Source organism: Halichoeres trimaculatus, unplaced genomic scaffold (genome assembly GCF_033239565.1).
Source record: "Halichoeres trimaculatus isolate MK-OKI-2021-1 unplaced genomic scaffold, fHalTri1.1 fHalTri1_scaffold_3, whole genome shotgun sequence".
NCBI classification, from domain to species: Eukaryota; Metazoa; Chordata; class Actinopteri; order Labriformes; family Labridae; genus Halichoeres; species Halichoeres trimaculatus.
Window position 1 is genome coordinate 19,657,527 of NW_027437181.1, and position 26,663 is coordinate 19,684,189.

At 40.0% G+C, this 26,663-nt stretch overlaps 2 protein-coding genes across 10 annotated transcripts; one reads left to right on the top strand and one right to left on the bottom strand.

Annotated features, from left to right (window-relative positions):
- Positions 1–757: 757 nt before the first annotated feature.
- Positions 758–23,243, bottom strand: usp10 (ubiquitin specific peptidase 10). Of its 4 annotated transcripts, none has more exons than XM_074666041.1 (15): positions 22,933–23,243; positions 13,771–13,839; positions 13,472–13,517; positions 12,994–13,053; positions 10,476–11,708; positions 8,410–8,501; positions 8,035–8,144; positions 7,897–7,955; positions 7,369–7,472; positions 6,906–7,005; positions 6,370–6,550; positions 4,177–4,342; positions 3,535–3,679; positions 2,598–2,663; positions 758–2,031 (listed from the first exon to the last, which is right to left on the bottom strand). In XM_074666041.1, the coding sequence occupies exons 1-15, from the start codon at positions 22,951–22,953 to the stop codon at positions 1,844–1,846; spliced, it is 2,640 nt and encodes an 879-aa protein (XP_074522142.1). In that variant the 5' UTR covers positions 22,954–23,243; the 3' UTR covers positions 758–1,843. The 4 variants fall into 4 exon arrangements, with proteins under 4 accessions (XP_074522142.1, XP_074522141.1, XP_074522144.1 ...); XM_074666040.1 differs by having other exon boundaries at positions 10,476–11,711; XM_074666043.1 differs by lacking the exon at positions 12,994–13,053.
- Positions 22,319–26,513, top strand: marveld3 (MARVEL domain containing 3). Of its 6 annotated transcripts, none has more exons than XM_074666045.1 (4): positions 22,319–22,479; positions 24,889–25,154; positions 25,307–25,404; positions 25,643–26,513. In XM_074666045.1, the coding sequence occupies exons 1-4, from the start codon at positions 22,444–22,446 to the stop codon at positions 26,251–26,253; spliced, it is 1,011 nt and encodes a 336-aa protein (XP_074522146.1). In that variant the 5' UTR covers positions 22,319–22,443; the 3' UTR covers positions 26,254–26,513. The 6 variants fall into 6 exon arrangements, with proteins under 6 accessions (XP_074522146.1, XP_074522150.1, XP_074522149.1 ...); XM_074666049.1 differs by lacking the exon at positions 22,319–22,479 and adding an exon at positions 24,025–24,174 and having other exon boundaries at positions 25,643–26,511; XM_074666048.1 differs by lacking the exon at positions 22,319–22,479 and adding an exon at positions 24,181–24,413 and having other exon boundaries at positions 25,643–26,510.
- Positions 26,514–26,663: the final 150 nt, after the last annotated feature.

Sequence of the window (26,663 nt, forward strand, 5' to 3'; positions counted from 1 at the left end):
CAAGCAAAGGAACTAGTTTGATTTTATTCATTGTTGTGCTTTAGCCTGTGTAATTTCTTGTTGAACACCAATTCAAACGCAAGCATTTTTATCTGTGGGGGCAAGAACATGGAGACATCTGGTACATGATCAATGACAAAGAAAAAAAAAGAGCTAACATCGTTAAGTAACTCAGACAAAAATCATCACAATCAATGAATGATCCAAAAATCAATCTTCAACAAAAGCAAACACTATCTCCTTTTGTGCATATGTCCGGGGTCTTTTTTTTATGAAGAGCGTAGCACAGATGTAGTCCCACTTCCCCTCATTGCTCAGTTTCCCTCAACTCGGAGGAGAAAGAGCCACAAAAGAGTAAATACATAGGTGTCAGGTACATTCCCCTAACTCTTCACAGACATTGGACTTGCTGTTGGTGCCTGATTAGGGTTAGACTCTGTACACTGAGTGGAAAAAACATCACATGTTGAACCTAAGGCAGCCCCCGCTTTCTGCTGAGTTGGGGGTAAGGGGGGTGGTGTGGCTCAAAACTACACTCCTAAGCCACCTTTACACAGGTGGAACCTTTAGACGAGTAAAGACAAAAATAATGAATGGATAGAGAAGGAAATGTACAAAGTAAACAAGGGCAGGTTTTGCAGTGGAATCTGTCTTGATTGGTAGCCATCTCTCCAGTGCAACAACTGAGTCAAAAACGAGCGCAGTCCCTTCAGGACCCAAACAAGTTTTCAGTCAGCTAGATTTTATATTTTTAGTCTTTTTTTTTTTTTTTTTTTTTTTTACATTTTAATCTAAATATCTGCAAAATATGCATTTGCCTGTCATATTGTAATCATCAATCAGTTTATACTTTGTGCACAGAAGCTTTGTTATTAAACTCTAAAGCGCATTAATATTTATTTTTTAGATAGTCTTTCTAAATCTAAACCCAGACACCATAACGAGAATCTCTCAAACAAGGAAGCGGTTCAATCCATTCAATGTACCACTGACTTTTTAGTCCTCTGTTATTGATGGCTCAAGTTGTACCGAGATTTAAAAGCATCATAAAAGTGAGGAAATGGAGGAGGAGTTGTTCGAGTTGGTAGCAGATAAGACAACGATCCGGCCTTTGGGAAGAGACACTCATGATAATGCTGGTGCTGGGCCTTCTCGATGCACACGGGCAGATTCAATCAGGCTTTTTCACTGCTGTGAATTCATTAGGCCAACAGTTCTCCTTTGCTTAAAGGCAAACACCAATATTTCTGGGTAATTTCCTTGAAAAGGTTATTCAAATGAAATTTTGCCAGCGGTCCACTTGCAGCCTGTGGCAGATAGTTCTTCCTGTTTGCGAGTCCACTGTTTGCTATCTGAGCCGAGCTGTGAGCTCGAGCAGAGGTGAGGTCTTAGGTCTGAAACTTGTCACCCCAGCCTTACCTCTGTCTATTCAACAGTCCTTCCTTGTTGCTTTAGAAGTTAAACAAAAAAAGGACAAAAAAAAAATAAAAAACAGCAGTGGTGCACAGAGAAGAGAGCACAGTCACAGGGAAATCTTTGTGAATGCAGCTTGTTTCTCTTCTTCCAAAAAGAAAAAAGATACAAGGAAAAAGGTGTTGGATAAGCTGGTTTTCAGGAAAGCAGGGACAGGGGGGAAGAAGAGGAAAATCTTGCAAGAGAACAAGTTGGGCAGTGTTCCTGTTCGTTAGTTTGGTGTGTGTTTGTGTGGTGTGGAGATGTTCTGTACTGTCAACAAGTACGTTTGGAGCGTGTATGTTTTCAGGGCGTTTGTGAATGTGTTCAGGTATTCCTGCATGTATGTAGGGATGGGTGTGTGTGCATGTGTGATTGTGTGTTTGTGTGACTACAGCAGGTCAACGCGGCGGTAGTACAGCAGGTAGGCAGTGCGCTCTGCAGTCTGCTTCACCACGTGGTACTGGCTGATGACTTTCACGATCTGGTCGTCAATGCGCAGCCAGCCGTTAAGACCGATGTGGAAGACATCTGTGGTGTAATGACCTCCTGTCGCACTGTTCCCATGGTGATAGACAACTAGTCCAAATGAGACAGAGGGAAAAGGAGACAGAAATATGAAAAGGTGATGACTTATTGGTAAAACATCCAATGATTCCACATGCAGGAACAACAGAGGTTTCCACAGCGAGGAGTTTGACCTTGTTTAAAGTTTTGCACTGATCTGAAATTTTCAGATTTTTTATCTAGCTTTGGTACATTTTCAATAAGCTTAGTCAAATCTACAAGCGCTGTCACACATTGATCTTTATCATGTGATGATCAATCATCACTCACAGATATTAGCTGTATTTTATCGTTGTTTTCCCACATTCTCAATGTATAAAAAATCTTATACTTGTGCACGTAAACCCCCAACATTTAATCCTTTTATGACCCTAAAGGTAATCCTGACCACGAGTTAAAAACTCCTCTCAACCCTAAATTTTCAGATTCAACACGGAAAAAGCGTGCTGTTTAAGAAACATTAGCAGCATTACATATGTGAAATAAAAATAGCAACGACTTAAAGTAGGCAAAGAAAATTTAAGGGGCCATGCAGCAGATGAAAATATGCAAAACAAGAATAACAACAACAAACACACCTGCAAAGAGCCTGTAAGTTCTTTGGCCTTTCACAACTTTGCTCCGCACTCCAGAGGACAAAAGATCTGAAAAATAAATCAAGGTTATAAAATCAACGAATTAGACCAATAAGTTCTGAAGCATTGTTTAAATTAAAATTAAGCACAGGATGTGCTGCAAAATGTTCCTCTCTGCTGGACTGCTTTCTAAACCTTCACAGATTTGAGTGATTTCTGCTCTCTTGCTGATGCTTGGAAACAGCAGAGATGCCTGAAAGCCAGTTGGAGTGACCGCTTTTTTTGCACAATCTTTAAAAAGATTTATTCTAGCCTGAAAGAGTATTTAAAGCAGTGAGTAAACCTGCTGCAGGTTTTTGACTTAAATCATTTAGATGGCTTTGTTTATTTGTTCTGATTTATTTGGAACTCTTTGTGAATACAAAGGAATAGATTAACAAATGCCAAATCAACACTGCCATTACTTTTTCATGTGAACTTGATCCCTTTAGAGAAACCACTTAATGATTTTGCAATCTCCTGATGTTATTTCAGTCATGCATCAGTCCTGAGCCGAGTGGATCATTTTCCTTGAGAAAAACACATCATTCTGTTTCAGATATCAGCTCTTCCTCAAAGGAAACTGAGAGGGACACTTGAAGTTCACTTGGCTAGCTCATAAAAACAACGATCTGATAGTTATCTACAGAACTCACAACCATGTGGTTGTATCACCTTGTCCTTTTAAAGCACAGTTTTTATGGTTGAAAATCTTGTATACATGTGTCTAATGTAATGGGGTTGTGTCGAGAAGATTATCAACTTCAGGATTGAACATAACAGACTGCTCCAGTTAACATCATTGCCTGGTACTTTTAAAACAAGTTGGGTTAAAACAAAAATTTAGATCCTTGTGTGAATGAGAGAAAATTGAGATGCTCTGAAAACTTTTCGCCCATACCTTTGCTTATTTCCAAATCAACAGGGTAATCAATGATCTTGGTCAGTTTCTGGCAGCCTCCAGTCTTCTCAAAAACAAATCTCTTGAGATGAAGCACCAGCACAGGGGGCAGCTCTTCCAGAGTAACCCTCCGACTGATCTCAATCTGAAAATGAGGACAGAGAAACTGAGAAATGTGCAGTCAGAGAGCACACTAACAGTCATCCAAAATACAAAACTTTTCAAACATTTTTGGCTTCAGATTAAACACAAATATTCATCCAAACACAATAGGGATGATAATGAGTACAGACCGAGATGTTACATTTCTTAGACCTCTGTAACCCCTTCAAAGCAGGACTTTGACATGATTTTATTTTATTTTATTTTTTTTTTTTTTTTTGGGGGGGGGGGGGGGGGGGGGGGGGGTTCAATGCTTTGTTTTGTTCATTTTAAGGCAAAAGACAAAAGCCAAGCCGCGACTTTGCAGAACAAAGGGTTTATGTGTTGCTAAGAAGCCTGTCGCAGCTCCCTTTAAGACCTCAACAAAGGCAAAACTCTGGACCATAACAAATTCATCAGTGAGCACCTTTTCACTTCCTCATAACTCTTCTTTCAATGATCAGCAATACGTCAGTAAGTTACAGAGTGTACTTATCCCACCTCCTGCTTGGTTTTAGAAGTGTAGCCCTGCACGGACTCTCGTGCCACCAGGGTTTCCAAAGCCTCTTGGACAGTGCGGATCTTCTCTGACTGGATGTCAAGCTGCAGGGTGAAGAAAGGCTGCAGAGTGGCCGACTCTTTCGAGTTCTGCTGATACACCACCGATCTGACCGAGGACAAAAACAAAGAAATCATTAGACAATAAAAAAAAGGGGGGACCTGAATATATCATACTTGAGAACAAATGTTCCTTTTCTCACTCTGCCTCTTGTGAACTGTCACAAGAGGCAATGAGATTAAGAGTAGGATCTTTATGTACCACGCCTAGGAAGGGAGACAGCCATTCAGAAACACAGCTCCCATGGTAACGTGGACTAAGGCTTTAGCTCGACATAGAGAATCCTGTCTGTCAGATTGAAAACCAGTAAGAACATGATAAAATCATAACAAGAGTAATGCAGTCCATTCTGATAATCCATCCCCTCCCTAATAGGGCTGCACAATATTGGAAAAAACTGAAATTGCGATTTTTGGGGGGTTTGTGATATATATTGCATTATTAAAGATAGAAGAATTTTCACCAGATGACTTGAATAGCTCTGTTTGGGAAGTATTTGGTTGACTCACAATGACACCATTGTATTCCTATAACACCGTTTAATCCAGGCTAAGGGGGTTTATCTGTGAATGATGAAGATTGCTGTATATGAAAGGGATCCAGGAGGCCATGTCTCTGTACAAAATAGAATAGGTTTCAATTTCAGTTGCTTTTTTTCTATTTCTCCGATAAATGGGGAAAATGCGATAGTCACATCACATGCGCGATGTGACTTTTGCGCATGCGCATATTGCGATGGCGATGTTCAAACGATATATTGTGCAGGCCTACTCCCTAATTTTAGACAGCATGTATCTGTATGAGGATGATAGGAGAAACACTCCATTTATGTATCAAAAGTGCATTTACAAATGCATCTGTCGCTCTGCAAGACTGGAGGGTCTACACAGGAGTCCTTATAACCAGATCTCCTAAGCAAGGCACACATCAGTCACTACGTTTACCTGCAGAGCTTAAGATATCAGACTGTTAAGATGCGTGTAAACAGCTTAGTCAGACTGAGAACGGACTGAGCATAGCTCAGTCTCGTGTCGATAATGCAATTCCTATCAGGCCGCAGCTGGATTGGCAGGACTCAGCAGGTCTCGGTACGCTTCAGCATTAAGCGCAAGCAAATTTCATCTGGAAGAGGAAGTAATGACCATGATAAATGGTGCACTCCAGCACAACAAGCTTTCACCATATAATGTAATTCAACACGCTAAGTATGTAGGAAACATGAGAGCTACATTCATCTCTGCCATTGTCATTAGAATTTTGTTTCCTCTTCAGGTGAACCAAAACCATGCAGCTTTGATGATCAAAAAATGACACAGCGCCACCTATCAAAGTTAAGTGAAACGTTCTCTGCCAGAAGTCAGATTCTTTTTTCTGCATGTATACACAAACAAGACTAGATCCCTTTCTGTGACTTTGTGATCGAACTGTGACCTTAGCCGGACTGAGTAGCTGAAGTGAAATGTCTGATTAAAAAACATCTTACATTCTGGTTGCTTCTGCTGGTCCATAACTACAACAGAGTAACCAAGAAAAGACCAAAAAACCCAGAGATTTAATAACCAATTACTCTGCTTTCATAAGTCTGGGGGTTATTCTTGAGCTCAGCTGGTGAACACACCACAGTCTCTAAACATACACTTCATGGTCACAAACCATTTCTGAGAAATAATCCTTGAAGGCACTGTGTAACCAGTGTAGAACAAGTATGTGCCAGACCAGAACCTCATGTAACGTATTATTTAGGCAGACTCCACCCGCACAGGTTTTTCGTCTTTTCCAATTTGTCTGAAAGTTTAGACCTTTGTTTGTGAACGTGTTTCATGCGTCAACTTTTTTCAGACTTCTGACTTCACTCGGTCCACAGTGGCTGCTATTGTGTAGTACTGTGGTGACAGGTTGGATGAAAGCTTAAGAGGGACAGTTTTTTTGTTGTTGTTTTTACCACCACCACCATGAACAGCTACAAACTTCAGGTCAGAAACTTAACTTAGCAGTATCACTCCTTTCTAGTCAGGATTTACACAGGGCACGAAAATACTCTTCTGAAAGACCTTTGCAACAATCTGTCGACATACCTGATGTGTCCACCGAATATATCTGTGATGGGTGTGCGTACAAAGTCAGCTTGGCGAGTGATAGAAGTCTTGTTTCTGGGGCCAACTTGCTCCCACTCGTCCTCGCTGCCCTCTTCCTCCTTATCAGCTTCATCTTCCTCCACACCTGGCTGGGACTCAGGCCCGTTGGGCGTTGGAGCTTCTGTTTGTACAAAACATGAAAGGAAACCTTTTTAAAGGTCAAATGCACAAAGGTTTGTGAAATGGTCTTGAAGTGAGAAGATTAAATTTCCTCCTACAAAAAATTGAACAGAACTTGTAACACTTCCTTAAACACCATATGATCAGAAGATTATCTGTTTAATTTCAAACTTAAGAAATATTGATACGGTGGAGTGTTCTACTTTGCTACAATAGGAATGTGATTAGCTTTGGATTTCACCCTTTCACAATAACTAGTCAAGATGAACACGGCATGTGTTGAATTTAAGGACATCTGTAATGACTTTATCTACCTTGTGATGCGCTTTGGTGACAAAGTGGTAAAAGATGCTTACTCTCTTCCTGAGGCGAGATTAGTTTTTTCAATGCCAGCATCTCCTCATGCAATCCGTTGAGAGTGAAGCCGAGATACTCCTCCGCATCTTCTTGTCGACCCTGCAAGCGGGGCAGCAGGTTGTCAGCACCAATTTAAAAAAGTCTTACACAAATGTTCAAAAATCAAAGAGTGTGCAGATGAAAGTGCAAACACAGCTTTTCAATCAGGTAAACAGACCACAAAATGTGTTTTTAAGTGTAGACAGGATGTGCACAAGCCTCATTAAACTACAGGATAAGACAAGCATTCAGCATTTTAGAGTTATTTCATTCATTGTAACTGAATCAGAATTGACTCAGCATATGAAAAGCATAAACTGCCTTTAATTAAAAGAGGGATGAGAAATCCTGGTCTGTTTGTTCCCAAAGAAGTTCATTTACAGAGTTACCATTGATAACACATTCACCGCCAGATCTGCTTACCTTCTCAGAGAGGCTTGACTTGATAAGGGTGAGGAGTCTGTAAATGTAGGTCGGCTCAAATGGTACTCCGGGCCGAATGTCTTTCATGACTTTATCACCAACAGCTGTGGACAGAGTTACAAATCAAACAACTTTGAAAAAAATTATAAACAGAGCAAAAGTTAGGTAATTAAAAAGAGAACATGGATATTATATCATTCCATAGAACAAATGTTCCCTTTTCTAACCTTGCCTCCTGTGACAGCTCACAAGAGGCAGTGTGATTAAGAGTAGGATCTTTATGTACCACGCCTAGGAAGGGAGACAGCCATTCAGAAACACAGCTCCCATGGTAACGTGGACTAAGTTTTTAATTAAACATAGATAATTCTGTCACTGAATCAGACAGAAAACCACTGAGAACATCATAAAAATACTATGAAGAGTAATGTGGTGCATTCAAGTGAAAAGTATCTGTATCTGTATGAAGGAGATGTGAGACATCCAGAAAAAGAAAAGTCTTTGGACGAGAGCTGCAAATCACCTCACCTTGCTGTTTGGCTTTAGATGGCACAGGCATGTTGTTGAACTCATTCACCAGCCTTACACTGTCAGACACAAAGAACCAACGTTTATGGGCATTTCTCTGTTGGAAATCTGACGTTATCAGGCAGAAGTGTTACTTACAAGTTATCCATCATGGGTGTAGAGGTACATGGTCTCTGGGTTTCATTATGCAGAGGAATGGACTTCATCAGATGATACATGGGAGGACACGCAATCAGGGCCTGTAGGGTCTGAGTTTTTAGAGTCAGGAAGGTAAACGAAAAAGTAAAAAGTAAAAAAAAATTGGCACATACTTTAGTTTGATACAGATAAGTTACGTTTTTAATATAATAAAAGCCAACCCTTTGTTTAGTGCTTTGTAAAGTTAAGATCTCTATCTAAAAGGTCTTACTTTGCATGATAATGATATTATTTATAGCATATGTATATGGCACAGTGTTAGAAGGAATTGGAAAAAACAAAACCAGGGGCAGCAAAAGCAGAGTGAAAGGATACAGCGTTGATATAGCACCAGTTTCCCTTGTTGATCAGTCCTCTCGGCTGCAAAGACACTGGTTTATGTATCAACTTCACATTCTCAATAAGTTCTGGGGAGATTAAAAGAAATATCTTTAACAACAAAGTTAAAATACAACAAAAATACAAATAATTTAAAGAATTACAGCATAGTTTTATAGAGACATAGTTTTAGCCATCGAACCAGCATTCAATTTTTCAGCTGAACATTCCTGAAACGAAACCAGTAATTTTTAATTAATTTCTAAAAGAATGAAAAGTTGATTTTTGCTCTTCTTATTATTATGGCTTTTGTTACAATGACATGAAAAGACTTTTTGACATAAACACAAAACTTGATTTATCGTGCCTGAGAGGGAGAACCTGGGATTTTAAAACAGCAACAATAATGAAGTGGAGATACTACTTAACTTTTCATCACTCACTATTCATCAATGAACAAAGAAATAAAACAAAGAAATTAAATACACACAAATTTTAAGAAAAAGCATCAAGTGTTTGAACTGAATAGTGCCAGTGTGTATTGCAAACCTCTAAGGACTTAAATCAAAGCTTTCAAAGAAGGATGTATGAAAACTGTACCAGAGACTGTTCTGTGAAATCTAACTGACGTTTTGAAAAATCTGACCGTATCACTTAGGTATTTATTGGTATAGCCAATACAAGCACAGATCTACGTGTAGCTCTTGATAGTAATCTTAAACTGTGCTGTACACATGTTCAAGTGCTTAGCAAACCAAAACTAACTACAACCACACTTTTATTAGCTCTTCACACAGCTGGTAAGCTGCTCTGTAGTTCATTTTTTCAAAATGAGTTTGACTCTTTTACGGTTCACTGCACTCTGACAACCTAGACTGAATCAGACGAAATGCTGCCTGATAAAATCTGAACGGAAACACTGAGAACAAATTTTCATCCACGTGCCGAAGCCCAGGTGACTTCTATGCCTATGGCTCAATATTCTGTCTCTGTTTGCTATTACAAAAAAAACATTCCTATGTGTAACATAATCTCACCAGCCACATAGGAAAAAAACAATAATATGCATACCACTGATTAAACCAGACATCCATCACTGGACACAAGATGAAAAACAAAAACACTTCAGATTGACTTGCCATGGTAGTATACTAAAATTTCCACGTGTATCTTTCAATTCTTGAAATAAATTCTGGTTAAAAAAAAAAAAAAAAACTCTTTCTAAAAAGTGAGTTTCATGATGTTGTTGGGTTAGGAGCTGTTGTGGGTTACACATGAGAGTTATGGCAATACTTTACCCATTATGGGTGTACTGGCACCATCTAGTGTTCATTTTTTTAATTTCATGATCATGTATGCATCATACCCATAACTCCTGAAGTTGTATATTATATTAGACTTTTTTAAATCAGACTATAAATATGAACTCTTAACAACTGTCCTCTTCAATTCGGTGCGCTTCGGCTTACTTAGGTGTAGGGTTAGGGTTAGGTTTAAAGAATCACCAATCATTGTTATATTCTGATTTTAGAGAGACAACTGCACTGCACCTTTATAAAGAGGCTTGAGTCGTAGAAGCAGTAAGCAGAAACTCTTTTCTACTAAATACACTTCAGACCATCTCCACCCATATCTAACTCCAAAAACAAACACCATGTCCAAGGTTCACTCTTCTCACGATCTCAACAAACCTTGTCAGAATATAAGCCTCTTGGAATTATGATTCAGTGAGGAGCTGTGGTGTCAGAGTACACTATGCAGATGAACCTGATTAAGATGACCGTGAGTGATGATCCCAAAATTATCAGCAAAATTATATTCACCAGAATATGAAGATGTGTCACTGATCTCTTACATGTTTCCCTAACTCAAAGGTTTGAAAGCTTCAGCTCACACAGAAGTATAAATAGTCGTCTCAATACTGACACCAAGTGGAATGATTGAGTAGCATCATTGAACATTATGTTCATATCAACACACCTTGATGAAAATCTGTTAATGTGGAGGTGAGGATTATTTTTGTTAATATAAACAAATTTTAAAAAATCAACTCTATTTAATACCTGCAAGTTTAGGGGCCATAGGATCCTCTGATACGTGGACAGGGCTATCTTTGACCTCACCAACTTTCTCAGGCTCCTCTGGCGTGGTGGGGACAGGGGACACCACTTCCACAACATTTTTCACCTCCACAAAGGCCTGAGGGCCCCCAGGCAGAGGCTTGGAGTTGTGGAAGAGGCTGGCCCAAGATTTAGGGAGGTTGGCAGTGGGTGCAGCTGGAATCGCAGGCGTACTGACCTGCTCAGTCACTGCTGACTGGGCAGCAGAGTCAGGGGAAACCTGCTGAGCCTGATCCCCACTCTCACAGTCTTCTTTGTGTCCGTCTGCACTGACAGGAGTATCAGGCTCTGCTAGCCCGTTTGCCACTGCACTGTCTGCTAGCTCCCCTTCCTCCAGTTCAGTAGTCGAAATAGATGTGGCTACAGAGGGGGTGGCCACAGCAGCTGAAGGAGGAAGAGGTGATTTAGAGCGGGGGCTTTGTGGGGTATCTGAAAGTTCAGGGCTCTGGAGAGCCAAATGATCAGGCTGCTGATCTGCAGTCCTTGGTCCCTCCGTCACCCCTCTGCTTTGAGAAGAGGATGAAGAGGAAGAAGTTGCATTGTTGCCATCCGATAAAGAGGCTGCTCCACCCGCTAAGTCCAAAGAAGAGTCATCAGGGCTATCACAAGTCCTCTGATTGGCAGTGGCTGTAGGGCCAAACTTGGCTGCAGCCACAGCAGCTGTTGATGTTGCTGTGGAAACCGGTCCAGTGGCAGAAAGTTCTGCCCCTGACAACGCCTTACTGTCCACATCATCAGGACTATGATGTAGCCCACCAAGTGCATGCCCGTTCACCAGCGCTGTCACAGGCGTCCCGTCTGCTGCACTGCTGCTGTTGTTGCTGCCTGTTGAAGGGTCCAGGTAGTTGTAATACCCCGGAGGTCGCTTTTTCTTTTTTTTCCGCTCTCGTTGACCCAAACTGCCAGGGAGTCCGTCCATGTCCTGGCAGGCTTGGTGATTGTCCAGAGCCGAAGCCTCCGAGTCAGGGCCATCCAAGGAGTTGAAGTGGGTTCCATCTGGGTCGTCAGTCTCAGACGGAGACATCTGTTGGGCCTTTTGGGACGACTGACAGCCCAGGATGAACTCTGGAGCCTGCGGGTTGAGGGTGCTAGACACCTTGAATAAAGGATCGTTCAGCCCACCAGGCTTGGAGTCCATCACCTCATCAACGCCAAACTCGATGTGCTGATAGTCTTCTGCTGCAGAGGACAGTTCAATCAATTAGAAACACAAAGCCTTATAGTTCAACAGAGTCTAGTAAATAATCTTTTCTTTCTATTTCACTCTTAATTGTAGAAATAAATAGGAAACTTTTCTCTGAACAAGTGGGCCATCATTCAGAAGGGGTCATGGGAGCTCCCTGACAGTTTCAGACACACCAGTGAAATGGAAGGGGAAAAAAATAAAAGCACTTGCTGGGTCTATTTTTGGCTCCAACAACAACAACTGCTGTGTCTATGCTTAACTAGACCACATTTCTTCAGGGCTCTTGAGGATCTCAGAAATGCTGCGAATAAATACAGAAGTAAGGGATTCAACATTAAACATTTTGAACTGGACCAAAGAGCCTAACATCTTTGAAGGATCTGAGTTCCTTTCAAGTAGCAGCCAGTTATCTATTGGCTAAATTCAGGGCTGAAACAGAAGTTATGGGCTTTTGGGTCATCTTAAAGAGCTTTATTTTCTAACTATTTCAGTTTAAACACTTTTCAATATTGATGACAAACTCTTAAGTACTGTTTGGAAAATATGATTAGATGAACCAAGTCATCTCATTTATCTTATATAAATATTTTAAGGTATTGATTTTTTTAACTACACATTTCTGTTGAAAACATACATGTCATCATCAAACAGCAAATGTCCTCGCTGTTGGGGTAAAATATGTTGCTTACATAATTACATAGTAAAAGATGCGAGGTGCAGAGGTGAATAAACAGGAAACATTAGTAAGTGCAGATCAGAAAAAAAAACAACACAAACATCAAAGAGGCTTTTATCATGAGACAGATTTACCCAATGCTGTAAAATGATATCTGTTGCAGTTAAGAGAGAATGAAAACAGAGGTTACTCCTTCTACTGGATTAGAAGATCATCTGTTAGTGTGACTGAAATTGAACATTACGACTGTAAGATTCATTCAACATAAAGCTTTTAAGATGTATGGCTAAAATATGTTAACCATCGCATGAAACCATTACTATGCCCTTAGTAAATTAGCCGTTACTGTTAAATCATGGGAAAATCCAATTCAAGTCATCTTAAGGTCAGCAGTGGTGAAAATGCATTATATGCAAGAGAGGATAAGATACTCGCCAGTATCTTGAGCATGCAAAGCTCTACAGAATTTACCAACAGGCAAGAGAAAAGTACAGGCGCAAAGTTTAGAAAGCCACCAGTTTTTGAAACCTGGATTTTGAGTTTGACAGCAAACGAACAACAGCTAGTCAAGCCACAGGGTGTCAGACTCCTCAACTCACCGCAAACCTGCAGTCCCATAGACTCCATAATATAAGGTACAGCAGGAGTGCAGTAACTTCCTAAATATCAATACAAATCAAGGTAAGGGAAAAAAAACATGTGCAGATGTATACCATTTCAAAGACAGGTGGCTGCTATCACATTTTTAATTTGGTTGCCTGATATTGAAAAATCACAAAGGCTGTTTTATTCTGTTCTCAGTTATGATTAGAGAAAATCTAGTCTGACATGTTATTCAGTCTCAGCAGTACTCTTAATTTGTACACACAAAAACAAGTACTACATGAAAAGCATCTTCCTGCCAGGCGAGTCAGGTCTGTTCTCAGCCTGGCCTTACATTTACATTTCAGATCTGCTTCAAAAGAATGACGTTAATTTTAACTGAAAGCATTACAGTACTCTGCTCTTGAAAAGGTGCAGGGTACTCTGAAAGAAAAAAAAGGTACATTAAATCTGATAAAAGTGAAAAGTACATACCAGAAGACTGACTGACACATGGGACTTTGTCATTGAATGGAGGAAGCTGTGAAGAGCAAATGAACGCAAAATTAGAAGTCAAAGTGCAAAAGGTTATCTAAACACTGAGCAGATATTGAAATTTAATTCTGAATTAAGGGCAGTATTTATTTCATTAAGTAAGGCAAAAATTGAAATCAAAATTAATGGGACAGAACTACAACGTGGTGTAGCTTTCATTTAGCTGTGGCAGGTTTAACAGTCAATGGTACATTCATGCCAGCAATTATGAAAGAACAAATTGTAATCCAGCTCCTTACCTCAACATAACATCGTGGAGTCACGAAAAACTGATTGATCTCATCAGGGCTGAACTCCCCAAAGATGTACTATAGGAAAAAAAACAAAAACAAATTGGAACACTGTTTGACAAGAGAAGCAACACACAGAGATAAACTTATATCAAAAATATTCAATCTTTTCTGATGGACTATTCTTGATCTACATTAAAAAACAAGTGCTTGTTGTAGTGTCAAAAAAAACCCTCAGATGATGAGTTAATAAATGGACACAGACTTGAAAAGTCAACCAAACACAGGGTAGAGCGTTCTCATTCTTAACTGAAACTGTTTCAAAAGACACTAACTGAACACCCAGGTACAGGGGCTATCACTTAAGTCAGTCATCAGCCAGCCAAGACTGCATTGCTAGCTTGTACAAAGGTAGAGCCCTCTCCAAGTGATGAGTCATGCCATGTTACACATAAACCATGAACACAAACAGCTCAGGTTTGATTACAGGACGGCTGCTTAAAGTCAGAAGAAGACAAGGTGATAATCCAGGTGATATAAAACACTCAAAGTGACCGAATATTAAAATCAAAGTGGATGTTTGTATATAAAGCGACTTTATAAACTTTGAAAGAATGAAACCAGAATGAGGCTGCGCTCAACTTGTGCGCTAATGATTCTTTAACACAGATAAAGAAAGTCTCTGCCAACTTATTTTCCTCTTATCTGCAGGAAATCTAGATAAATTGTCAATATTTAATAGAACAAGCGGCAGCTTGATAAAACTGTTTCCAACTACTCACTAGAAACCGAAATACTTCTTACGGATACCTTATGAGATATCCATCTTGTTAAGCCTGAAAAACAGCTTCAAAACCAAACAATGGATTTAGATGAAGACAGGGGTACCGTATTATGTTTGTCATCAGTAAGACACTGTATTTTTGTTATCTGCTGACAGTGATGACCTCTAACCCACCCACACAGCAGCCTGAAGTAACTGTAGACTTTTTTAATACCTGACCATGAAGCTAACTATACTTTGTCTCAAGTTGTTGATACCAGCAGGGAACTGGTGAGGCAACAACACTGTTAATGAGCCACAACAGAGTTCTTCTTCTTCATGCCATGAGTTGAGCAACCACTGCAATAACGCTGACAGTACACCTGTTATTGTATACTACTATTTAATGGTGCTCGGTGACTCAAGAAGCTGACGATTTCTCCATCCTGCCTGTCTGGTGGACTGCTGCCTCTGTCCCATATCCTCCTGAATCAATGCATGAGTGTGAAGAGCTGAGAACAGGCTTCTAAGAAAGGGGAAAGCTATGCTAGTTTATGACAAAATGTATCATTGTGAAAGGGGAGCTTTGATTTGCTATTGGAATCAAAAAAAAAAATCACATTGTGTCTTCTGTGCGAGACATCGTGTCAAAGTCAGCAAGGGAAAATTTTCTGCACACTGTGCATCACTCAGCGGTAAATTACATGTACATCAACAACACCAATAAATAAAGCATTAATCAGAGGCGTGAATTAAGAGAAAATCTGGTGCTTGCAACCTTTTGAGGATTATGTTAGGATTAGATAGAAGGTTTTGGTTCGACAATAGACAAATGAGGGGAAAGAAAAACACAGACGTGCTTCAAACAGGACTTTTAACAAGTAAACCACGGACAGATGAAACATCTCTTCTTCTATCATCAATTATAAATTATTCATCACTATTCCATATCTACTCCATTATCTTCATTTTGTTTCACTCCTGACTGGCCCAAAATTCTTTAGGGAAACATTACATTCTGCCTTTTAAGTTTCCACATGTGCTGGAAAACAAAGCAATTGAGAAAAAGTGAAATGAACTCACTCGCCATGCTGTTAATCCTCTCAGTGCAACGTGAAAAGGGAGGCACACAGAAAAGAAAGTGCAACTCAAGCATATGTAACTCTTTGCAAATGAGGCCCCACGCGAGGGCCCACATTGCTGAAATGGCACTACAAGCGACAAACAGCCAGCCGTAATCCAACGGCCTTGGGATGGCTAATACAATCACAACAGAAAGAATGTCCCTTTGCTTCTTTCTGCAGGCGTGCCACACGTACTGCACTAAGCTGCGCTTTGCTGTTGGTTTGGACTGAGGATTACCACAAATTAGCCATCTGTATGATTTCAACACTGTTTGGTGATGACATCACAAACCTGCACGTGTGCACTCAAGAGTTGCACATATCTGGGCCACAGATAGGGTCCAACGTCGCCCAGAGACAGGAAAAACATTACAACTCAGCAAAGGGCTGGGCGATTATGGTAAAAATAAGAATCCCGATTATTTTAAGTGATATTGAAATCACTATTAATATACAGTTATTCATTTATTTAAAAACTTCAGTACTTATTTAAACACCACTTTAAAGAACCAGCAAGTGGCACATACAGTATTATTGATACACATAAGTCACACACACACTCGCTGTGGCTGCACATGGAACACAGAAGAGCTATGAAGCACAGGAACTTGCATACATCTACACTGTGTGGCATATCAATTGTTTTTCTTCGAATATATAGTGTTTTTATGATTGTCAGATGGCAAAATTGAAATCACGATTAAAATTCAATTAATTGTTCAGCCCTAACTCAGCATGTGTGATCACATTAATTCAGCTTTACTATCATTTACACGCTCATGGAGAGGCAGAGTTTCAAAAGTTTTAACTGACATAATGCACAACTCTTTTCGTTGTTTTAGGACGTACACCCAAATGTATCACCATGATTGTGTTTCAGGAGAGAGTGTCTGGAAATGTTCTGGAGCGCTGGGACATCCCAGCACAGAAACCCCCGTCATCAACACAGGTGGCCCAGGTACATTCACCACTTTCTAACCTGTGTCCAACTCTGTGCACTGTTCCTCCATCTGGTTCAAAGTGCTACATTTAGAAATGAGAGGGACTGAGTCAAGCAGACATGGTTAAAGTAAACGAGAAAATTTAGAATGTCTAAGTTAGCATATAATCACTTAAATATAATAACTGCTGTTTTTAAATGTAATCTTAAAACAAGTTCTTTATACCTTCATAGGAACACTCCCCTACAACCTACTTCCGCTATCTGGCAGCACCGTGTTTGGATGGACAAACTAGTTTTGGTCATACACACTTTTATATTTAGAGTCGCCGTCCAAAGTGAACCAGTTGATGACTTGATGAAGACAGGGAAGGGGGTGGTTATTAAGGGCTGAACAATTTGTATTGACAGAGGTTTCTGATAGTGAAAACTAGGGGGGCACCGATCACAATTTTCTTTCTGATCACTGATCTTTAAAAAGCCTGACCTGCTGATACAGATTTGGGCCAATACTGATTTTTGTTTTTTTATTTTTCAATAACTGACAGCATAGACCTTAAAGTGATTCTCCAGGATGGAACAAGTTGGGTCCTATCACAAGGTTTAGGACAGAAATTACCCCTACAGCAGTGTTTTTGTGCAGCAGAAGCCCAGAGCGCTCGCACCAAATACCCCCTCCCTGCTCGTCAGACGGTTTCCTCTGCACTCAGACAAGACCGATTTTTACTTGACCAAAAACACAAATAAATGGACTCCCACCAAAAAACTCTGATATCGGTCTGCATTCACGCTTTAGAGAATTTTCAGCGTGTTACTTTCACACAAAAACACCGCTAAATAAGGCTCTAGTTCTCATCGTGTCTCTTCGTCCTGGCAGACTACCTGCGTTTGTTTATATCTGGCACGCCGTGTGAGCGGACTGATACACTAAGCAGTGAGCGTCTCATAGCCAGCTGTGGCTCTGCAGCGGAGGTAGCGCCGTTTTACAACATGATGAGAACTAGAGCCTTATTTAGCGGTGTTTTTGTGTGAAAGTATCACGCTGAAAATTCTCTAAATAAAGCGCGAATGCAGCCTGATATCAGATTTTTTCTGTGGGAGTCCGTTTATTTGTGTTTTTAGTCAAGTAAAAATTGGCCCCGTCTGAGTGCAGAGGAAACCGGCTGACAAGCAGGGAGGGGGTGTTTGGTGTGAGCGCTCTGGGCTTCTGCTGCACAAAAACACTGCTGTAGGGGTAATATCTGCCCTAAACCTTGTGATAGGACGCAACTTGTTCCATCCCGGAGTACCACTTTAAATGTTCAAATCTTATTTTATTGAAAATCATTGAACAATAACTATGAAACAGTAAAATCTTTGTGTTAAAACTTAAACAACAAAAAAAGTGTTCCGAGTTTTAGGTCTCGGAGCAAAAAGTAAATATGGCTGACTGTCAGACCTTCCCAGAGGTATATAAGATGAGTTACATTTGTAAGGATGGGCTGATCACCGATCCCCCAAAATTAAGGAAATTGGCACCAATCAATCAATCAATAGATCGACCGATCAATCGGTGCATGTCTTGGGAAAACTTGACATCACAGCAGCTTGGCAGGGAGCTTTAAGCAAGGGAACGTCCTACTCTAAAGGTGACAGCTACGCATCACTGACTATTCCCCATTTATAAATTCTGGAGTAATAAAAGCTCGAAAAGAATCTTAGAATTAAAATGAAAACAGAAAATGTTCTGATGTTTGTACAAATTTTACCCATTGTGCTCCTGTTTACATCACTGAGCTCACATTTCTGCCTTCTTGTGCAGCTTTTGATAAGATTGTATCACTTCCAGTTTCACAAGAGGACAGACAACACATTGTACAAACACCTTCTTTTCCTGCCCTAACGCACCAAGCTACTACCAGAAAACTTACAGCTGCTCAAACAATCTTTGCGCTCTTATCACAGTGGAAGAAAAAGCTGGCACTACAAGGCTTCTCTAAAATTGGTCTGCAGGTTATTAATGGACAACTTGGCTAAGCATGAAAATTGCAATACCACTACAAATAAGGTCAGACTGATTTTAATGAATCTCCAAAGCATGTGTGTGCCTGCATGTTGGTGTGATGAAGTAATCGTGACTTTTGAAAAGGGAGGATATATAAAGAGTAGTGTGACACTAGAAGAAAGGAATCACTGGCATTTACGCTGTTCAAGGACGGGTACTGAATGAAAAGAAAGAGGCTCTGCAGTTTAACAACATGGACTCGTGTTAGTTTATCTGTTAGCTCAGTAAGTAAACTAACAATGAGTAAGCCTTGTTAAGCCTGCTCTTTAGTCGCTGGATTAGACGATAGAAGTATGATGTCTGTAATGTTTGCCCATCCCATGATATCATCCTAAGGACTTTTAACACTAATACATGTGTGTTTAAGTGACTGGATGAGTATTCTGCTGTTCACTCACAACTCTCTAACCTTTTCACACCAACTACTGCACACACAAGGTCTGACCAAAACATCACAAAAGTCACTTTCCAACACAGGAGTCCTGCAACACATGAAAATCTGCACAAAGCGGCAACCTCCGGTCTCACAATATGAGTCAATGCAGAAGTGCTAAAATCTGCTGTTTCTCGAGTGTCCGCTTGAGGCTGGCTCCAGAATTACCTGATCAAGACAAAAAAAGTTCTTTTCAGGGCAGAAATAAACCAATTTAAAGTCTGGCTCGAAAAACATCTCCTGTCTGAATCATTGATTTCACTATCAACACACACTGAATGGGGGTGAATTTTTGTCTAAGTTAGCAGTCCAGAGGATATTGAGATCATGAGCTCGCCCAATCAGAGGCACAGCTCAGCTCAAGTGACTGACCAGCGCCCTATAGCTGTTCTCAAAGCCCTTGTCACTTCCTACATGGCTGCGATAGCCAATTTGCTTCAAAAATCTGTTTCGGTAACAGATAGGTGACGCAAGGGAGACCACATGTATACAGTCTATGGCAATAACAGTTGTTTTCCATTGAAGCTGTTTCACTCAGGTGTTGACTCAACTGTGAAATTTAGGCTTGGTCTGATTAATTTCTTTGTGTTGCACTGAAAACTTTTATTAATATTAAAAAAAGGTCAGTTCTGATGTGAAAATGAATCAGCAGCTTTTCTTTTAATCTGTTGCTTCCAACCTCTGTTCTTTTCCACTCTCCTGATAGTGGGCTGAATGTCTTTGGGTTTTGCTCTGCAAAGCAGTCAAAACAAGACACCTGAAGACCTTGGATTCTGAAACTTTTTTTAATTTACTTTTTGTACTTCAAAGTATGTTATATTTGATTTGGCAGTACAATGCCAACATTAGCATCTCAGTATGTGCACAGATTGAGTTATAATGTTTCAGAATTTCTCATGCCAGTGTGAAATAATAAAGATGAACTCAAAGTACAGCTTAGGCTGCAAGTCACCAACTTGAAAAAGGTATACTTCATCTCCTGGGGCAAAATCAACCCAGTTAACAGTTATTGTGACACTAGTCCAGACTTAATTAGCATTAGCATGACTAGACAGAAAAACAAGTTTTTGAATTGAATGCTAAATTCTAGTGCAAACATATTTAAAAGGCACAAGGCATGACTTAACTAAAGAAAACATTTAGCAACTTGGATGATGGTCTGGTTTGTTAGTGCGGGCAGTGTTTGGTTTCCCCAGGGGGAGTGGTGAGGATCACAACCTTGCTTACAGATTTATGCCCTGGTTTCATGTGCTTAAAGAAATCTTAAAAAAAAAAAAAGTTTAAGTGTTGCAATAATACTTGAAGTTGCAACAGCCAAATAAATCAACGGGCAACTACTTCCTTATAACAATGAGTACAAACCATGTGGTTTATTCTGAAACTTCCCGTTAGAGAATTTCAATATCTGATGAGGATATCCATGGTAAGGAGACAGAAATGTTCACAGACGGGGAGGAAGTTTCCTTGCTGCACTCCTTTAGTGGTGAAATTAAACTGAATTTTCCTTTTGTAGTATGAAAGTAGAATATTACCTGTATTTAATGAAAGGCTCATTTTCTGTTAAAGACAAGCAGGCCAGGAGCTTTAACACACTGTAGCTACTCAGATGTCAAATGCCTAAGTGTCTAAATGCCTGAACTAAACCAATAAGTCTAATTGTTAAAAGGTCATATTTTTGAAAGGGCAGACAACTTCTAAAAGATAAATAAATAAAAACATATCCGTTACATCGCTCTACACAGGGGCTCACCACATATAACAGACCAACAGTATCTCATCATACAACTGATAATATCTGACATGCTTCTGTTTAATCTTAAAATTCACAGCTATATGGGATTGCTGTCTTGGAAAACTTAATATATTATTGCTTAGTTGATTGCTGCAAATATTTTACCTGACATTTCAATATGTAAATCTGGCGACCAATGTGATGAATATTTCTCAAAGCTTTCTACTTTCTGGTGGTACTTTTGCAGGAAAAAATATGTCAAAAAGACCATCAGCAGAATATGAAAGACTGTTGCTATACCTAGACTGTTAGTTGCTTTTATTTTCTTTAAACAACAAATGCAGATCAGGAACGGTATTTATAAGTGCTTCAAGATTTACCTGTTTTGCAAAGTTCACTCTCACAAGAGAGCTGTCCCTTTGGCTCTTGGTGTGTCTTGTCTAACACTGATTATTTACCCACCACACCTGTTCATCCACTTCTCTTTACATTATTGCTTTCTCAATTTGTTTTAATGGAAGTCTCTCTGCTAACATTTGTCTTTTCTCTGAGTAAATCAATGTCACTACAAAACGTTTTTTTTTTTTTACAGTGGATGAAAGGGAGCAACATGCAAATGTGTTTTGACAACACTGAAAAAGGAGTTGCCTGATGAGGCAGTCACACTAAGTTAAATATTGAGAGATTCAAAATTACTTAAAGGAGCCGGGCAGCTAGAACGAAATGGTCAGTTAATACAGTGTCTGTCAAAACTTGATTTTGACTTTTAACAAACATTTCAAAACCGTGATTTACTATCATTGTAAGAGTGCAACAATATTTATTTCCAAGTAGTAGAACAACTGAATTTCACAAGGTAAAAGTGTGATCCTTGGGACAGAGCGGACATTCTCTGGCTGGTAATAAAACCCTTTGCACAGTGTGAAAAAAAAAAGCTAAAATGGGTATTCACCCTTCACACTATCTCATCACTGAACTGAGAGTCAATAGACACTATGTGTCACGGCCGGGAAGAAGTATGAAGCATGCAGAATTAAGTTTTCAGCAGTTTCCCTTTTCAAGGGTCGTTAGCTATGTGAAGTATATGGAGCTCAGTCACAGCATGCTGCATGTTTATCTGTTTTAATTCTTTTTTACAATTTTGTACGGTTTCTGACGTCAAACTTTTATTTGACAAACTTCTTAAAAACTTCAAACCAAGCATGCCTATGCATGCTCACCCAGAGTTTAAAATAGGCCTTCCCACATGATAGCTAACTTCCTCAGATATATAACCATAGCTTAAGCATTTCATACAACCCAAGTCACACTGAGACTGAATATATAACGGCACTCCATGCCAGAGGATAAAAGGTATTTCATTGTAATCATTGTTAAATCTATCTTATAAATCAATTCAAAGGCCCAAGCTGTCGCTTAAGTTTGGCTAACCAGCTAGCGAAATGACTGCAAAGTATAACCACACCACCTGTGTAAAACTGTTAGCTTGCTAGTAGCTAGGTGAACAGCGCAAAATTATGATCGACTTGCTCACAGCTTCAAAGAGACGAACTATTTTTAAATGCAGAACACTCTGCAACACAGCCTTTACGCTCACTAATATCGCAGAGGAAGACTAACTTGAAGTTTACACCAGTTATGAAAATATGCGCCTGAAGAAGGCCTGTCGCTGCACAGAGCAGGTGGGCCATGCACACACGCAGCACTTTTCTCTGACACTTTCCACTAAGAAATAACACATGACACTCGTAAGGTCATACACCAAAGTGACAGAGGTATATTATTAAGCATGCTTTCGTGTCATTTTGCATTAAGTTGCTGTCATACCCTAGAAGAAAGTGGTAAATAGTACAGCTGTCTTATTTGAATGGAGGGACGTTGGGCCTGTTAGCTACCATGCTGGTTGTGTTGAGGCTTAGGGGGGCATTAGCAAGCACTTTTCAGTACTTACATTTTCAATGACACGACTAGCTAGCTGTTACAAATAGGAACACTAGTGTGATTGAATATGTACTATTTAACGGCTCCGGTATGCGTTAATGAGATGGGTAAAGGTGGGGTAGACATGTGTCTATTAATAACGTTACACGGCGTGCAGCAGGAGTTGTTATGCAGGCTAACGTTAGCTTAGCTACCTGGTTGCTGTAAGAAGCCATGCTCCCGGTGAGATTTTCTCTTCTCCGCTGACAAGATGAAAACTCTCCCCGGAAGGTGTTGTAGGTTTGAGATGACAGTTACAAGAGGTGTCCTACTTCGACGCCATTGTCATTTTTCCAACGTTGTCCAGGCAGTCGATAGTTTTGCTCCATGTAATGCATCAGCACTTCATGCTGCTCGCCTTGCCGTCACCGCCATTTCTGTGTCTAGTCTCCTCCTCGCTGCTCGCTGAGCCAGCGCGCGGTCCGTTGGTTGTAGTGGCAGCACGAGCTCGAGGAATACGTAAAGCACTTCCGGTGATCGTTGAATCTTGGACTTCAAAATAAAACCCTAATTTCTGATTATACATAATATCCACTAAGTGATATCGTGGTCTTTTTTAAAGAATATTGTTTATCATCGAAATGGGTATACTTTTAAAAGGAATTATTTGTGGCGATGTATCAAATCACCACATTCATTCTCCAATACGCTGTGTATGCATAAACTGCTGCCAGAGTATAAGTAGAACTATATCAATCTCTAGTTAAAACACATTTTCACTACGTACACAAACCAACGAAACTGCCATCCAAGTTGCCAAAAATTATTTTCTTGGCTCAGTTAAAGCATATGGATCTAATTTTAGTTGAACTGGATTACAGCAGTTGATCCACAGTCTCACAGTATCATGTTTTTATTTCGTTTCCTTGGCTTTAAGGGGTTATGATCTGCTGATCACCACTACTAATTACTATTAATCTCCATTCATTTCTATGTTGAACTGTTTTCAGGAATCAAGCTCAATACTGGATTCAAATAACGACTCAACTCAGGCTTTTTGATTTAGTTATTTTTTCACTTAAAAGTGGTATCTCGTGTTTTCTTTTGAGGAAATGGGTTTATCAGAAATTTATGAACGGACAAATATTTACAAATACGTACCATGCAACGAGAGATGTGGCAATAATTTTATGGCACTCAGGATTGTAAATGATGTTTACTTTGAAATGTATTTATGTCTCAGCGGAAATGCGAAAAGTGATATGTTTGGTTATTTCTCCGATCTTCACTGTGAAAACGTGATCGCGGGCGTCCCGTGTGTTCACGTCCGGGTTGAGGCATGAATCGCAGATTTTTGATATTGCAAGTTAAGCATGAGTGAAACCAAGTTTCTGAACCGAGTTTCTGAAACACTAAGTTATGTTTTTTGCCCTGGGCTGTTTTAAAATCGCTGAACTGTAAGGGTATTTAAAAGTAATTTAAGATAGTTTAGTAACCGTACAATAAAATGCACTTTGATTTTAAGAGCTTTTTAAAACTGTAGTATACTACATATAGTATTCAAGAAAAGCAGGGTCAGTCATAGGCTGTATAAAATAGGGGTCAATATGCATTTTTCTCAAATCGTTAAGTGGGCGTGGCACAGCACAGGTGAGTCGCAGGAGAAGGAAATCTCAAAAACAGGAAGCTTGGAAAAGTAGGTCGTCTTATTGAAATTGTCAAAAAAAAATCGGCCTCGTTGTTTATAGAGTACAAAGGTAAGAAATAATATGGTTGCATTCTGCTAATTTTTCCCGGTTAGTTATTATTTTTCCTATTTGTCAAAACCATCGAGAATACGCAGGAAGAGGTTGTGATAGTAGCGGCCTCTGAAAAACACATGCTATGTGCTAAAATATTGTAAGTGGTAGTCCCTGAGAATCTTCTTATCTTCCCTTATTTTATTTTGGTGGCTGTATAATGTGCACGTGGGCCACAAAAGTGCGCTGTTGTACCGACCCACACTGAGAAATCTCTGTTTCAGGCTGTTTGCCCCACACATGGGCATTAATCTACAGTAAATAATCCTCTGTGTTGCTTTCAGCGGCAGCTACAGAGACACAAGCCAACTATCCACTTGTCTCTTAGTGTCTGTAATAGGATTCATGTCCGTAATCTTCTTTTGTTGGCAGAGGAAAATGCCTGAGAGGGGAAGACACCACCAGAGGAATGATGTGTATGCAGAGGAGGAGAGCAGGGACAGGGACTACCCTCACAATGACGACTACCACACTTCATATAACAACAGAGGTCACAAGCAAAAGCCTAGAGACGCGGAAGAGAGAGACTCTGCTGGTGACAGGAGGGCCAAACAAAACAGACAGAGGGATATGACAGGTGTCTCACACAAGGAGACACCTGCCTACAGAGACCATGACCACGAGGGACCCTCAAGATTGTAAGGGACTGTGTTCTTACAGAGCTCACTGCCATATTTTTCACATCTACTTCTGACAAAAGGGGACTGGTATCTTTTGTTTAAATGTGTTTTAATTTTTACTTTGTTTGCACGGAAAATGAAGTCTGATCAAAACAATTCTCTTCTCTCAGGTCCAGAGGGACATCTTTTTATCAATCTGAAGGAGAGTATTATAAGCACCAGCACAAACCAGACCTTTACAACCTTAGATACATTTTAACATCTAGAGGCAAGTATGTTTTACTATAATCATCAGTAAAATGTTAATTCAAGTAAAACATCACGCTTGTCAGCATTAGTTCTTTGCAACTAATATACTGGCCCTAAATTACATTAAAAGATAAAGGATGTGGCACATTTATTCCAGTTTGTTTTTATGTATTTTCTCTGTTTGTTCACAGTTGTTACCTTGACAGAGCACACAGTTTCCTGACTACACGTTCATGTGTTCATCTTGTATGTCCCAGGTCTCTGCCAGATTATGGAGCTATTCGTGAATCTCCTTATCGTCATTTGTGCTGGAGTGCCATACAGCAACAATGGGGGCTACAGAGACCTGGCCAGCCTGGGTGGAGTCTACTACTATCACTTTGGTGGGGCCAATGCCTTCACTGGAGCTGATGCGGACCGAGTCAAGGAGCTGGATCGGCTGTTCCATCAGCTCAAGCGCCCCCCATATGTGTTCACCATGGCCTGTGGAGGGGTTTTGATGATTTATGCCTGTGCCATGCTTGCCCTGGGAGTTTTCAGAGTGCCTTACCGCTGGCCCCCAGTGCTGCTAGGAGAGGCCCTGATTAGCTTCCTGATTGGCCTGGGCTACATCCCCGCTCTGGCCTTCTTCTTTATTAAGCTACGGGAAACCTATGACAGTCAGATCTGTAAGGAAAGAGAGCAGATGTACAAGAGTAAAGGGCACAAGGGCTTTGAGTGTCAGTACCACGGTGCAGATATCGCAGTGGGTCTATTTGCTGTGCTGGGGGTGTTTGTTTTCATCTTTGGGGCAGTGTTAGCAGTCAGAGCTTTCAGGTCAGTGCGTGAGCTAAAGAAGCAAAGGATAAACCAGGACAATAACCTTTGACATGGATTTTCTCTATCATATATTTGAACAAAGGTCAGAGTGCACAGAAATCCCAGTGATAAGAGAGCTTTGAAGTTTTTTTCTATCATATTACATGTGTTCTTTGTTACATTTATTTTAGGAGTCATTTTTGTATCTTTTTTAATCCTCTGAACATATTTTTTTATTTTGTTTTTATATTCTACAGGTTTAAACACCAGTTTACTTTGTTACTTTTTTCTACACATGCAGAGCTACAATAAATATTAAATATCCTTAATGGTAAATATTGTGTTTGTGTGAAAAAATCTTTCTACTTTAAGGCAAAGAAAACACCCATACATTAATAGTAAATAGTTAGGTAAGTTCAGTTGCCATAGATGCATCTGTATATTCTATGTTGTACATTCTATGGTGTATTCATAGTTTAC